This window comes from Hydra viridissima, unplaced genomic scaffold (assembly GCF_058129835.1).
Source record: "Hydra viridissima isolate aposymbiotic clone 2 unplaced genomic scaffold, HvirCarnegie_v1 scaffold_5, whole genome shotgun sequence".
Taxonomy (NCBI): Eukaryota; Metazoa; Cnidaria; class Hydrozoa; order Anthoathecata; family Hydridae; genus Hydra; species Hydra viridissima.
Genome location: NW_028324304.1, coordinates 8761378 through 8777562, shown reverse-complemented (window position 1 = coordinate 8777562; position 16185 = coordinate 8761378). Strand labels below are relative to the sequence as shown.

Genomic DNA, 16185 nt, shown 5'->3' with positions numbered 1-16185 from the left:
ATTTCTGAATAAAACTGACTTTTATGTAACTTGTAATTTACTGAAAAATTATAATTGCCACCCGTAAAATCGTAATCTTAAAAAATTGAGAATAATATTTTTAAATACCATTTTCGGTATTTTAAGATGCCATTAATACATTATTCCTGAATACTCTTTAACTATTATTTTGAACAGAGCTGTACTAGGTTAAAATAAACCAATCATTCATAATATTTAAAACTTGTATAGACGAACGAGAAAAAAATATCTGATGTACGGTTGGATCTTTTTATTCGAGTGTTCTACATATCTAAATTTTGGGTCAATAAAATGAAGTCAAAAGTCATAGATATATTTAAAAAAAATTTTCAGACCAATGTACATATAAACACACGCAAAAAAAAAAAAAACCTCGTCACAAAACGTAATTATTAAGACAAATTCGGATTCTAAACATCTCCATCTTCAGGTGCTGACTATCCTCATAAATTCGGATTCTAAACATCTCCATCTTCAGGTGCTGACTATCCTCATAAATTATCTCTTTCCATTGTAAAATAGCTGGTCCCGATGCGAGAGCGGAATAGCATGCTGAATTACTGTGAAAATGCTGTATAAACTGCGGATTGTAGGATTGCTGAGCCATTATTCATTGAAATAGACATGGTGTTGAATTACAAGCTGCTGTTGTGTAAGAGGAATCGCGTTTTAATAAGCTGCAGAAAACCTGTGTTAGCCATTTGACGTTCATCATCGTTTAAGCTAACGAATTAATTTAAAAGCTGGAACTTATTGATCCTTGTCTTTCAGTGGCAAATAGTACATCAAGAGTCATTCTTAAAATTGCTTAAACCTGAACTGCTGCAGTAGACGAGCAGGAGACGAGATCTCAACAGACAATTTTCATCACTTAGTCGCTTCCCTTTTGAGTAATTCTTGGTCGTTGATATTTTTTTATACTAATCATCCCAAAAAAATTTTTTTTCCATCGTTTGAATATCTTATCTGTATTCCTTCGATCGATATTTTTCATAAATCTTTTGAATATTTTCTCAATAGTTCCTTTCTTTAAAATCTTTTTTTTCATCAAACTTCGATTGGTAACCATCTCTTTCATTTCTCATTGATGTTCCTCTTCTATAATCGTTTGGTCGTCTATTATCAATCGGCTGAAAATCCTTTCTATTTTCATCTTTAGGTAGGTTTTCTTTTTTTTCATCGATTATCTGCTTAACTTTTCTAAAATCCGTGTCTTTCCAACTACCGCTTGTCTGTTTGTTTCTTGGTTGTGTGTTTACATGAGTGTGTGACTGAAAACAATCTCTTGAGTCGTTTAGTTGCGTGTCTCGTTTACAACTGCTCGGTTTAAATAGACCTTTTCCTTTTTCCCTTGATGGGCTATTTTTTCTTGCATCTCTTAAAGTTTTTTCATTTTCCATGTTTTTTTTAGCACCATTTATTTGCGTGTAACTTTCTATTTCCAAACTTTTTTTATGAGCGTTTAGTTGAGAAGGGTTTTTTGAAACTTCGGGTTGCAGTTCTTGTCTAAAACTGTTCAGGTGAATGTTTCTTTTTTCCTCTCTCGATAGGTTTTCATTTCTTTCTTCCTTAAGCTGCATAGCGTTTCTATAATCCGTATCTATCCTATTGTCACTCAGTTGCGAGTATTTTCTTTCATCACTCTCATATCTTTTATCATATTTCGGTTTTGTGTATTTTCTATAAGGGTTTAATTGAAACTCGCTTCTTTCTTCATTCATCAATGGACTATCTTTTCTACTAACTCTCAATTGCGTTGTTTTTCTATTATTTAATTCTTTCCTTTTATCATCTCTCTTTTGCGTGTCTTTTCTATAAGTGTTTGTTTCAAAATGATTTCTTGTATCTCTCGACTGAGTGCTTGGTCCAGAGTTGTTCGTTAGTGAGTTTTTCCTATCGTTCCAATGTTTTGTATCTGTCGCCTGAGTTTCTTGTCTATAATTGTATGTAAATGAATCATTCACATCACTCCAAGCTCGTGTCCCTATAAATTGCGTGCCTTTTCCATTATCCCAAGGACGCGCATCTTTTTCATTATCTCTTGATTGCGTAGTCTTCCCATTACCCCTAGGTTTTGTATTTTTTCTATTATCACTCAGTTGCTTGTCTTTTTTGTATTCACCAAGTTTAGAGTTTGAATGAAAATTAGTATCTGTTAATGATTTCTTATCAAGAAATGTTATACTTTTATTTTCTTTTTCATATTCTTCTCTAGGCATATTGGTATCACATTTTGAATTATCCTCTCTTGTCCATTTGTCGTTTTTCGCATCATAGCATACAAATCCTGATTTGTGTTCGTAAGATTTTAATAAGTCGCGTGAGTTTTGGGACTGTAAATTTTTAGGCATGTTAAAATTATCTTCTTCTTTATTACATCGGTTTCGACTTTCCGCTTGTAAATGGTGATTGTTAACCATATCTTTCTTAGAGATAGCATGAGATTCAGGTTCATTTTGTTGAACTTGTACTGCAATCTTTTCCTTTTTAATGTTTCCAACAGGTAAGTTTTCGACAGATATTTTATCAACTAAAGAAAAAATTATATATATATATAATGATTTCTCCCGATAACCACTATCTTTATATGATTTTTTATATCTTGATATATTATCACGTGATGTATAATCTAAACCACGGATGTTCTTGAAATTGTCGTCTACTTTTTACAATATTTTATACTTTCCAAAGACACAGCATGATTATCTACATTTTAAAAATAAAAATAATTGCATTTAGGAAAATTAAGAGCTTGAAATTATCGGTTCTGCGCCATTTACATGCACATTAATATACATGGTCCTAGACAATCTAATTATTAGTCTTTATAAAAACGATTAAGCCCAACTTACATTAAAGATGGAATAATCCAAAACATTTTTTAAAAAGGCATTTAAATATATTCTTTTTTTATGAGGGAGATAAATTCTTTATTTGGGATATGTGATATTAAAAATTAAAAAAAAATTAATGATCAACAAACTAATAAAACTGACTATATTTTTTATAGAAATTATTAAAGCAAATAAAATGACATGCATGAAAATAGTGAAAAAAACTATCAAAAACTGAAACATACATTTTTCTTGATATTGGAACTTATCTTTATTTTTTGATGTTTTTTTACTTTGTTTTGAATGCACTAAAGATGAAACATTTGATGCAGCTTTTACACAACTCTCTGCTAGTTTTATTTCACCACCAGAATCTTTCAACTTTGTTTCATTCTCACGATTTTTTACATTTATATCTTGAACGACGTTAAATTTATTTTTAAACTTTGCAGGGTCAAATTCTTGAAAAGGAGGAGGACCTGAGCCATTCATTTTTCTAAAAAAAAAGAAAAGAAAAACAATAAAATTTCCTAAAATTTGAATGAATCACAGAACTATTTTATATCAAAATATTGTTATAAGCTTTTATGTTGTTGAAAGATATTTATATTAGGTTGGCCAATAAAGGTTGAATATCTTTCTTCATGTAAAAAGACTGTATTAACTTAAAAGACTTCGAGTAAAGTAGCTTATGCTATATTACTTTTGAACCTTTAAATATAATTATTTTAATTGCTTTACTTTAGCATTGATTTTAAAAAGGAAAACAAAAACGAACAATTCAAATATTTTTTTCTGAAAAAATGTGAATTTTTTTTTGACATCAGTGTAATCCAATGTCAGACAACACAAAAGATTGCTCAAAAGTTTAACATCTTGAATGTTGGCAAAACAGACATTATAAAATGCCATTAAACAAAATAGACAATACATTTTCTATTAACCCAGAATAAATAACACTTGGACAATATGGAGTACTTTTTCATGTAACTCTGTCCATGTCTAAAGAAAGTTATATTTATACACAGCAATACTCACCCTCATATGGACAGTAAATTAGCCACTATTAATAATTAGCTTTCTAAGTCAAGAAACAAGAATGCATGATTTTTGTCTGCTGTTCAGATTTTTCATTTAACTTAAAGTTGTTTGAGTTCTAGATCTCTTGTTTTTGAACAAAGTATGTTTCTGCCAAGTATACTTTAGATTACTGTGAAGATTTTATATGGTATACTTTAACAATTGAAATATTTTCAACAGAATCTGTTAAAGCTACTACTGATGCTACTTTCTCTGCATTAAACCGCCAAGCATTCAACCCTCATATTGCAAGACTCATGAGAAACTGATGGAGTTAGGCTTGAAAATCCTGATCCACCTTCTCCTTCTCTGGACCCAACAGATTTTCACATTTTTTTTTATCTTTGAGCAGTTCTATACAAAGTTTGACTTTTGCTGATGAATACGTCATTGATTGATATGCTTTTGTATTTGTTTTGTGAAATTGATAAATATTCTTAAGAAAAGTGAGACCTTTTTGGCTATTCAGTATTAACACAAAATACTAAGCTTGTCTATTTTATTTATTTTTCACTTATAGCACAAAGTAAAAATACCAAAGAGAAAATGCAAATTTTAAATTAAACTGAAAATTCTTTACAAAAAAATCTATTACCTACCAAATCAATAATTATATTTCTATTAAACAGTCTAAAAACAATAACAAATACATCAATTTTCCTAAATTCTTTAATAGTTGTTAAACAGTAGTTGCTGTTGAAGCCATTCCCTCTTTCTATAATGGTTCATGGATATTGGTACCTGGTCAGATTTTAAAATTAATTATGCACCATGAACTAATAGTCTAAATTATAATACGTTATATAGATCTTAAAATAATTTAAAATGCAGAAAAAATTCAAGAAAGTTTATCGATAATTTTTTTTTTTAATTCTGAAATTGCACACCAGCATTTAAACATATATATATTAGAGGTATGACTAAAAATTTTTTTTGGCAATTTTTGGTTTCCCATGCCACTATGAGTGGAGAAATTACATTTTAAAACTGGAAATACCATTTGAAAATGTTAAATCTTAAAAAAGTTTACCCCCCCCCCCCCTAAGCTGAAAACTGTTTTCTCCCATCTACACTGAGTCATAAAAAAACATGCCACTGAACTTTCTACCATAAATTTGTCAAATTTGGTCTGATGCCTAACAAAATTTCAGGTTTTGTTAAGAATTGAATTGCAGAAAAACATTTGTCTGATGGCGACCCAATTCTAAAAACTGACTGTACACGAACACTCCAAACTTCAACAACAGAAAAATTGTCTGATTTCTTATATAGAAGTTAAAATTAGTTTAAAAATTCTAGGTTGAGACAATAAAAAAGAATTTAAAAAGTAATATATTATATTAGTCAAATATTGTTCTTTTTTTCTACTTGAAGAAGACACCATTTTTAGTAAACAACTAAAAGTATTTAAACTTTTGGATGTTTTTAGCTTAACTTTTGTGTTGTTGATGTTTGGAGTGCACGTGCATAGTGAGCAATGGCACTTTGGTGTCGTTTAGTAGATAATTTAGTTGTGAATAATCGCTGAATAAATTTTTAAAATCGGTTCACAATGAGCAAAGTTATTGCAATAAGTTCAGTGACATGTTTTTTTATGACTCATAGCGTATCTATTGTTAGATACAGTACAGTTTAAGGTATCACAGCTTCAGTTTATTGCTGGTGTGATTTTGCTAAATGTTAACATTCTTATTACATAATCTTTCATATTATATATTATATTTGTTATCATCACCTGACTTTGATATTTTATAATTTTCTTTTGATAACCTAAACTCATAAGATTTGTTTATTTGTAGATAATTAAATTTACACTCAAATTATAATTCGACAAGACTATAGTTAAGATGTCTAAAAATAGTCTTCCTTCAAATTTGAATAAGAAACTATGGGAATCAAATTTGGTGAGGTTTGAAACAGCCAAGAATTCAAGAAAGTATGCAAAGATTGTTGACAGTCTTGATCAAATGAACAAAATGCCAACAGAACAGCATATCCTGGACAGATTTAAGTGCTTGGCTGCAAATGTGAAAAGTAGACAGGAGAGAGTTGTGATAGTGGTCAAAGAAGTAAAAATCTTATGGAAAAAACTGAATCTTCCAATTCAAAAAGGCAAATCTACAGTGGAAAGAAAAATTGAGAATGTACTAAACAAGTATGAAAAAGACAGCAGAAAACCAGGAACGCAAGACTTTACCAACTTGTTCAACGTAACTGATGAAAATAGAGAACGGTTGTGCCAGGAAGATAAAGCCTTCTATAATTTTCAGATGTCAAAAAATGGTAGAGCTGGCTACTGCACCACAATTGAAGATACACAAGGAGTTCATCCTAGAAAACTAAAGTTGATTAAGCAAAAAGTCAGTCAAGATACTAAGGATGATTTCAACAGTGAAGATCAAGAACAGCAAAGAGTCAGTCAAGATACTAAGGATGATTTCAGCAGTGAAGATAAAGAACATTTTAGCACTAGAGAAGAAAAACAAGATTCTGACAGTGGTTCTCAAGATTCAGAGGCTCCAACAACATGTAAAAGACAAAAAACTGATTATGCAATAAATTTGGTGACAAAAGCAAAACTGAGTTCAAGAAAGGCACACACAGTCTGCAAAACTCTTGCAAAAGATGGAATTTCTATTCCAACTCCAAGTCAAAGTGGTGTTTACAAAGCTACAATGAAAGCAGGAGAAAAATTAAAAGAACATTTTATTGAAACTATAAGAAACAAAAACTGGAGCTTGCACTTTGATGGGAAGCACATAAAGAATACAGAGTACCAGGTTGTAGTTCTAAAAAATGAAAATAGAGAAGTTAAACTAGCAGTTCTTGAACTGATCAATGGAAAAGGTGAAACAATATTCAATGGAATAAAAACTGTGCTTGATGAATATAAGCTATGGCCTGCAATTAAGTTAATAATTTCTGATACAACCTCTGCAAATACAGGAAAGTCTGTTGGGGCAGTCACTCTACTACAGAAGCATTTTGTTAAGCTTGGATTAGACAAACCTCTTTATATTGGATGCCAGCATCATTTTCTTGATACATTACTAAAACATGTGATGAATGATTATTTTGAAGCAGCAACAACCTCGCCTAATCTCAACTATTGGTTCATTAGCAGAATAACAGAAGAGTACCAGCAACTGAAAGCATCTTTTGACAATTCTGGAGATGCTCTGAAGGAAGAAGAAGAAATTGTTTGGAGAGATGATATAGCTTTCCTTCATCACTTGATCACTTGTTACAGACAGTTTAAAAAAACAGGATGCTTCCCTAAAGTAAATTTCAGAACTTTGCCAAATATAAGCAATGCAAGATGGAATAGCCGAGCAATCTATGATTTGCTAGCTTATATTTTACTTCCAGAATTTCGACAGTCAGCCAAAGGTCAGTCATCATGTGACTTTATCAGTGGCACGTGGAGTGACATCTGGTTTTCTTGTCAGGTTTATAATCAGGATAACTACAATAATTTGGCAGCCGTTTGCAAAGATTACTCAAAGGCAATAAAGACTTTAAGGACTTTTTGGTCGGTTGAGCCGACTCCAATCCCAACTCAAAGGTCAAACATTTGTGCTGAACGTGCAATTAAAGTTCTGCAGGATTTACTTCCATTGTGCAAAAGCATTGAAAAAATTAACATTAAATTTCTTTTGACAAATGAACAGTAAAACCTGTATGTTTGTATTTCTGATTAAAAAAAAAAACATTTTGTACGATGTATAATTGTATATATTTTTATAAATTTGAATAAAGGGGGGTGATATTTTTTAAATGTTGACACTTGCCATTGGATTTTTCTTGATCTTTGCATTAAAACTCCACAAAAAATAACATGGGGATAGAGTCTTTAAAAATTGTCATATCCCTAATATATATATATATATATATATATATATATATATATATATATATATATATATATATATATATATATATATATATATATATATATATATATACTACATATAAGTATATATACTACATTGAAATCTAATGGAAAGTTTAAAAAGATTTTTTACAAAAACGAAATACAAATTAAAGAATAGTCTGTTGAGTATACAGTTAAAAAAAAAAAAAGTAAAAATTATTGTCAGGGAGCCACACAAATTACATATAGGTCAAAATAAAATATTGCACATACCTATTTAGCAAGTGAGCTTTTTTCATCAAAATCCATTTTTCTTTTAATTTTTCAACTTCACCTCCTAGAAATACCAACTGGTTATTTTCAAGCAAAATTGCTCCATTTACAATATTGATATTTGATCCCATAAGGCATAATTTTGTGCCAGGAACTAAGGTATCAGTTTTGAGATCAACTAAATTAGAGTATTCAAGTGCAATGCAGTTCAATTTACCATCTGTTAAATAAAATTTTATCATGCGTGGCGCAGTGGAAGACTCTTGGCTTATTGTTGGTGCAGATATATTGCATTGTTTTTGTAACTGAAGCACAATAGGTCCACTTAAAAGTGTGCATTGGCCGCTATTTATATTTTCTGGAAGTGCTTTATCCCCGATATGGTGAAGATCCAGATTTAATGCAACTTTGATAATGTCATTAACTGAAGGACAACTATTTTGAAAACCTAATGCCTCGAGGCAGCACTTGAAACCATTTTCGTTTAAATACCATCCTTTTTTCTTAAGTTCCTCCATTTTATAGATTGGATATAAGCATACTAAAAAAATTTTTATACAACTTTATACATTATATAGAATAAGTTCTTCTTTTATCAGTGACTTAGTGACGTGTGTTGTTAGGCAAAATTAGAAACATTTCATGAAAACTGGTAGACAATCTTATGAAATCTTTTGAAAGTTCCAACAATAAAAATATTCTCTTTTCAGAGGGATCCTAAGAGATGGAATTTCTTATTGAAAATGAAAGTACAGTAAAAAAGCTGAAGCACTGCGGTATTAGGTGACGTACGGTTGGCAGACTATCCCATGGCTCAGAATCAGGTCAAGTTTTTCGTTTGCCGTCGAACTGTTACGGAAAAAATTAAATAAATCTAGTCACGAGGTAGTTTAATGTAAATATTACGAGGTAGATTTAAGTAAATATTAGCATGGATCTATTTTTAAATAATTGTGATAATAATTTCAATTTGAACAGTTCTGAGGAAAGCTCTGACGAAAGCTCCGAGGAAAGTGTAACTTCAAAAGGTTATTTATTTTAGACAGATTAATTTATTAAAGATCTAGATTATAGTTTTTGATCGTAATAACTCAATTTTTTATGTTGCATCAAGTTTAATCAATAAAGCTTTTAAGCTAAAAAAGAAATTAGACAAATTTTACTTTGCATTTCTTTTAGATTTTTTATTTTTGAAACTATTTTATTATTTTAGAAATTGCTAAATACAATGCAAATGTCCCAGAAATTAATTTTATGCCAGTCTACTGGCAAAAAATCAATTTCTGGGACATTTGCAAATCATTATCAATGCGATCTACTAAGTAAATCGCATTGACAATGGTTTATTTTTATGTTAACAATTAAGCATAGACAAAAAATAATTTCATTAAATTTTGGAATTTATCATTTGTTTTAGGAGAAAAAAATAAACTCATTTATCATTTTAAGTCACATGAAGAGTCATTGGAATGTATTAAAAAATACGAACTAGCAACAACAACGCGATTTGTAGTGTATTATACTAATAAGAATTTTGGTCAAACAGGTAAGATAGAACTCAGGTGTTCTTACTTTCAAGTTATTTTCAGAATTTTAAATTATTTAATTTGCACTCAGTTACTGAATGTTTTTATTTTTTAGATACAATTACAGAGAGTCATAATGTATTATGGGAAGATCTTTCTGTTTCTTATTCAGGAACTCCTTATATAGTTTTTTCTTCTAAAGTGTTAGAGTGTCACTATGGGTTTGACAGAAATATTTCAAAAAAGAATAATTACGAAAAAAATAAAAAAATTTGTGATGGAAGTTGATCTTTTTTTTAAACTGTTTTCTATAAATTTATTTATTTTTTTTTTTTTGCTATAAATATAATCTTATAATATTACAAGAACATAATATTTTTTTATTTATATAAATTAGTTATTCATAAAATATGTAAAAGATAATTTTATAGGTTTTTTAAACATTTTTAGATAATTTTATTTGTTAACTTGTTAACTAAACTATTTTTAGAAGAGTGATCATTGCTTTCAAAAAAAATATATCATTCTACAAGATAGTAAAAAGTTTAAGTGCCGTGCTAAAATAACTATGAGAGAAATAATTCACTTTCCTGAATTTAAGGTATATAAATAAATTAACTATTTTAACCCTAGAAAGTAAAGCAAAAAGTTTCAAGTCTTTTATTGTTACATTTAGATATCACAAAAAACTGTATGGCGAAAAAATAATGCCTCAAAACTTTTAAGACAAAAATTAATAACTTCAACCTTAAATGAATTACAGTATAGTCGAACCATTGTAGTTGTCATTGACGATTTGTCCTCTCATGATAAACATCCAGTTGGGCAGGTATATATTGAATCTAAACTGAAAAATATTAACAGAAAAAAAAAATCAAAGTAATAGTTGTATATGTTGTATATCCTTTTTATTTTTTGCTAAACATTTTTAGGCTGAATTAATTTCTCAAACAATTGATCCGCAAATTTCTCAAAAAATAGAAGAGTATGTCAAGGAAGGAATATATAACATAAGAGAAATGAAACGCCTTCTTCGACATGCTGTCATAGATATTTTTGATAGTGAAAACCTTCCTCCTCCAAATAATAGGAGATTTTATTCATGTGCTAGTAATATAAGATCGCATATTGTTAAAGTGAGACAAAAGTTAAGGTAAAATTTTTTTTCAGATGTCTCTAAGCAACCATTATGACTCATTATACCTCATTATAAAGGTATAATGAGTATAACTCATTATAGCTTTACTCTTTACTTGTTTTTGTATTTGAGCAACAATTTATAAACTTCCAAACCAATAATCTTCTTTTCTCTTTTCTCATGTATATTTTCTTTCATTACATGCTTGTATTCCACTTGCATACTGATAAAACTGTCCTAATCTATGCTTCACTGTTATAATTCATCACAAATTTTACCAGTGTCTTCTTGATACTGTATATTTTGGTAACTAATAAATACTAATACCTCCAAGTTTTAACTCAATTTCTTTTTTCTTTCTCAATGTTTATAATATAGTGCTAGTTTTGCGTATGGTAATTTTATAGGTATTCCATGATTGATCAAGAATGTCTCTTGAAAAAGTGTGATGAATGGAAAAAAAGTGATCCATTCATTAAAGTCTTACTTCGACCAAAATGCAAAGTCACAGTAAGTCAAAATTTTGAAAAAAATTCTACATTTCTGTTTGTATATCAGTCACAGTGGCAACAAGACCTTCTTTTGCGGTATGGAAATGAAATAATACTTCTTGATGCTACTTACCGAACTACAAGATATTCCCTACCCTTATTTTTTTTAACTGTAAAGACTAACATAGATTACCAAGTAGTAGCCACTTTTGTCACAGAAAATGAAACGAAAAATGCTGTCACTGAAGCATTAACTATCATAAAAGATTGGAATTCATCCTTTCAGCCTTCTTTTTGTATGACAGACTATTGCAATGAAGAGATTGAGTCATTAGAAACTGTTTTTCCAGGTAAATATGCTTAGTGTCTGTAACTTTGATTACTGTCCTTTTGAATTAATTTGGAGTTACACAATTTATCTTTTTTTTAAGGTTGTCATGTCATCATATGTGATTTCCACAGAGAGCAGGCATGGGATCAATGGCTTTCCAAAAAAACAAACAATTGTTCAGATTTTAAAGGAAGCATAATTTCAATACTGCGACGCATTGCAAGAGCGCAAAATAAAAATGAAATACAGGCAGCAATTGAGAAGCTAAATACTTCAAATTTTTGGTTGGATGGTAAATTTCATAAATTTAAGAAGTATATAACTCATTATTGGTTATGCAACAAAGAAGTAAGTTTATTTTTAATTTAGTCACCATAATTACCAGATTTTATGCCAGATGATTTTATTTAAAATTAATATTTTGCATGTGTGCTCAATTTCTATTTCATATTTAAAGCTTGGTTCATAACATGGTTAATAAAAACTACATCATAATTATTGTAATAATCTGTTGTGTCATTAATTGTGTTATCATACTTGCCTATCTTATCATGCTTCTGAATATTTAAAACTGCTCAAAGGATTTTGCTGCCTAACATTTATAAACTGCAAAATGTTTAATACATTTTTTTGACATTCAATAGTAAAAAATACTAATAACAATAACTTAGTTTCAAATTTTGTGAAGTTAAATGGTTAACTGTTTTTTTTTTAAATATATATAAGATGCTCAAATCTTTACATGCTTGATCATAAATTCCTGTCACAATGACTTTCCTCATTACAGTCACAGACTATAACATATAGTTTAGAACATAGCATAGCTTTAGGCTGAATTTAATATTTAAACTTGTTAATTGTTTTATAAATGTCAAACTTTTTTTTGCATTTAATTAAGAGATGGATATGGGCCTATTGCCAGGATCGTCTATTAGTCAATCTAAATACAAACAATGGTCTTGAAAGACAAAATGAAACTTTTAAGTACACCTATATTCAGCGCCACAAAAACTCATCTATTACTGGAATGTTAACCTTATTAATTGAAGAGTTTTTTGCTGATAAATTTGAACAGTTAGTATATACTTTCATATTATATATTTATTATCTTTAGTATATAGTCAAAACATGTATTTTATTATTACTGTAATTTACTTATATTGTTACTGTGTTAGCTTAAAGATTTTTATTTACTTTCTTTTAAGTTATTCAGAGTCCAATTACAAAATGAGTCATGGATATAAACGCTACAGTGTAGATGTACCTGAATACTTGTTTAACCGACCACATCATTTTGTTAAACAGTGTTTAAAGAAACAAGCTTTGGCTAATAGTTTTGATATAAATGGGGTGAAAATGGAAGGTCATGGAATATTCTCAATAAATAGTTTTTCAAATAAACAGAAAAGCTACACTGTTTATTTTGGAGATGAAAATACCATGCCGAGTTGTACTTGTAAAGACTGGCTACGATCATGTTACTTATGTAAACACTTTTTTTTTAGTATTTAGAAAATCCCCAGAAACATGGTCATGGGATTCTTTATCGTTATTATACAGGCAATCTCCGTTTTTAAATTTACATATAATTAATAATGATATGGTTTTAAATGATTCAAATATATGTCAATCCAAGCATGATGATAAGAATAGTCATGATTACGTTAATAATGTTTATACTAAATTACCATCAAATACATTGGGTATAGTTAAAAGAAAAAAATCATCTAAATCCTCTGAAGTGCGTGAAATGCTTAGCACTATTAAAAATGTAACATTTGATTTTGATGAAACATCAGAAGAAATTAATTATCTTCATGGAATGCTTTCAAATGTTTTAGGAAATCTATATCAAGCAAGGAATAAGGAAGAAGGCTTACCAGTGAGAACAACGCATTCACATGATTATGTAGCCAAAAATCATACAAAAACAGTCGATCTGCCTATTATTAAAAAAAAAGTATCCGCACATCGAGTAGGTAAGAAAAATGAATTGTTTAACTTAGCATCTAACATTAAAATTGAATACATTGCATCTGAAGCACCAATACAAGAGTGTATCATTACAGATGATCAAATAACAGGGGATATTACATTTACAACCAACAAAACCATTGGAAATGTAGCTTCTGAAAGTAACACCGAAAATGCAATTTTAAATGTTCCACTACTTTTAAGTAATGATTTAGAAGATCTTTTAAATAACCGAATATTATCTGATAGTGTAATACATTGTTTCCAAAACTTGATTAAAAAAAGTCATTTAACATGAAATGGACTTCAAGATCCAATATTAGGACAAAAATTATTTTTTAAGGTTCTAGGTTCACAACCATTTGTTCAAGTTATTCATAATGGGAACAACCATTGGCTTGCTCTTAGCACATATGGTTGTGAATATGGAGAAATAAATGTACTAGACAGTAACTTTCAGGGTCATCTATCCTTAGCTACACAGAAGCAAATATGTCATCTATTAAATTACAATAAACCCATGATCAAAGTAAATGTTTTACCAGTGCAGCAGCAAGAAGGGTGTGTAGACTGCGGTTTGTTTTCACTGGTATTCATTGAATTTATTTTATCAAACAATAAAAACCCTGTTGAAAATATTTGGTTCAATCAAAAACAATTTAGAAGTCATGTTCTTTTGTGCTTGAAAAAAAATGTAATGCAATCTTTTCCACTTTCACATCTTGCAGGTCGTCGATGCCAATTAAAAGAATTCATGCTAAAAATCTTCTGACATTTTATTATGGTTTGGACTGTTTCTTGGATTAAGCTACATTTGCAAAGTATGTTTTTATACATATTTTAATATGATATTCATATTTTAATCTCTCTCTCTCATATATATATATATATATACTCTTGCTTGGTAGTTTTTAATTTTACCATTGTCAGGTCAATTTTAGGTTTTTTCGAAAAAAAAAGTTATTTTAAAGACCGAGAAAAGTTAGAAATCAACTCAGGGAGTACGAAAAAGTACAAACAACACCCATTTCTTTTTTTTGGTCAGAATGGCAAAAAATGGGCGCTTACAAAGCATAATTTTGAGAACAGTTATTTGATTTTTGACCAAAAACAAACAAAAATAATTGTTAAATTACAGTTTAACCAAATTGGGGTAGCAAATGAATCCTCACTCACCCACTTCTCTTGTTGTATTTATAAATTTGAACATTATTAATATTATATAATTTGAATTTTTTAATTTTATTTCCGAAATAAAAGTATCATGGTGAGTTTTGATACAATGGTGTAAAGTGAAGAATCTCCTTTAGTGATGATGAGAACTGCTTCCAAAAAACGGTTATTTTCATAACCACATATTATTAAAAATATAATGTCATAGAATTTATTTTACATTTCAAATTGAGAATATATTCTCACCCTATTTATTTTTATAATTAGGGCTGTTTCAATGTGACGGTGACAAATATAATATTATTCTGTTGGGCTATACCCGCAAGAGAGATCCATTTTGTCGGCATGTAAATTTATTAAAAGTTTTTGCAAATGAAAGCCTCAGATGACAAACTTATAATAGGGCGCGTAGTAAATTGCCTACACCAAGCTAGGACAAAAATTTTTTCCTATCTAAAAAATTTTTGCAATCAATAATATTTTAGTCAATCATTGATTAGTTATGCATTAGTTGATTTTTTTTAAGCTTAAGGGAATTATAGTATTAAAAAATTTAAATACTTAATAAAAATAAATACTTAATTTCAACACCTCATAAATTATATTATAAAAATTTGTGGTAAAAAAAAAAAATATTACTAATTTCATTTACTAAAATGGAGCTGTTGATGTAATGCAAATATATATATATATATATATATTCCTGACGATCATTATTATATTCACCGTCCGATGAATGACAATCATTATTATATTCACCGTCCGATGAATCATTATTATATCCGACAAATCAGACTATAAGTAATCTTTATTATCGCACATAGTTTTATTGCCATTCTGATGTGGTGGGACAATTGAATTTAAAGCTCCAAACGGTAAAACCATTTAATGACCAATCCTCACGGCTTAAGTATTGAGATTTTTTAATTGCCCTAAAGCATCGGCTAAACTAGCCGATGCTTTAGGTTTAGACTAAACTAGCCCTCGGATTTCGATTATTTTCTGTAATGCGGTAAGTTTCAATATATAGGTTATGAACAGGGGGCGCTTAGTTTCGAACGCAATATTTAGTTAGGTAATCGCGATGCTGTAATTTTTATATAACAAAATCGCTGTCTTTTCTGCAGTGTTAAATTATTGACGCTAGTGCCTAATTTGGACAGCTTATTTCTAAATTAAGTTAACTCTTTTGAGCTTTGGGTAATTCCATGTAAAAGTGGGACAGTCATTTCGGTCACCTCTTGGATTTTTTTCAAATTTTAACCAGTGGTACCTATTAATGAAACATGAAAAAATGCAAAATTTGAACTCCCAAATCCAAACGGTTCAAAAGTTATGACATTTTGAAATTCAGCCTAAAACGTTCATTTTTTTACGAAGTCTGCCATTATGGATTTTGTAGTTGTACTTTTAATTGAATAATTTAAGATCTAGTGGAAGAATGTGGCTAAAAATTGGTGCCTGACCATT

General features: G+C 29.4%; 1 protein-coding gene and 1 pseudogene across 2 annotated transcripts; one reads left to right on the top strand and one right to left on the bottom strand.

Annotated features, from left to right (window-relative positions):
* Positions 1–318: 318 nt before the first annotated feature.
* Positions 319–8948, bottom strand: LOC145188857 (uncharacterized). The gene is made up of 3 exons (XM_090087052.1): positions 8083–8948; positions 3101–3351; positions 319–2551 (listed from the first exon to the last, which is right to left on the bottom strand). The coding sequence occupies exons 1-3, from the start codon at positions 8598–8600 to the stop codon at positions 1035–1037; spliced, it is 2286 nt and encodes a 761-aa protein (XP_089943178.1). The 5' UTR covers positions 8601–8948; the 3' UTR covers positions 319–1034.
* LOC149888455 (uncharacterized) lies at positions 8937–14393 on the top strand (annotated as a pseudogene). Its single transcript, XR_016452409.1, has 10 exons — positions 8937–9110; positions 9500–9628; positions 9724–9878; positions 10090–10209; positions 10285–10437; positions 10541–10761; positions 11154–11587; positions 11669–11916; positions 12467–12642; positions 12774–14393. The product of XR_016452409.1 is annotated as an uncharacterized LOC149888455 (transcript).
* The last annotated feature ends 1792 nt before the right edge of the window (positions 14394–16185 follow it).

Bases quoted from the DNA above. Each gene is read 5' to 3' on its own strand.
- LOC145188857 (XM_090087052.1), bottom strand. From the start codon at position 8,600: ATGGAGGAACTTAAGAAAAAAGGATGGTATTTAAACGAAAATGGTTTC. The intron at 3,352-8,082 runs GTATGTGCAATA...CTTTTTTTTTAG, and splicing joins AAAGCTCACTTGCTAAATAG to AAAAATGAATGGCTCAGGTC. The intron at 2,552-3,100 runs GTATGTTTCAGT...TTTTTTCTTTAG, and splicing joins GTTCCAATATCAAGAAAAAT to TTGATAAAATATCTGTCGAA.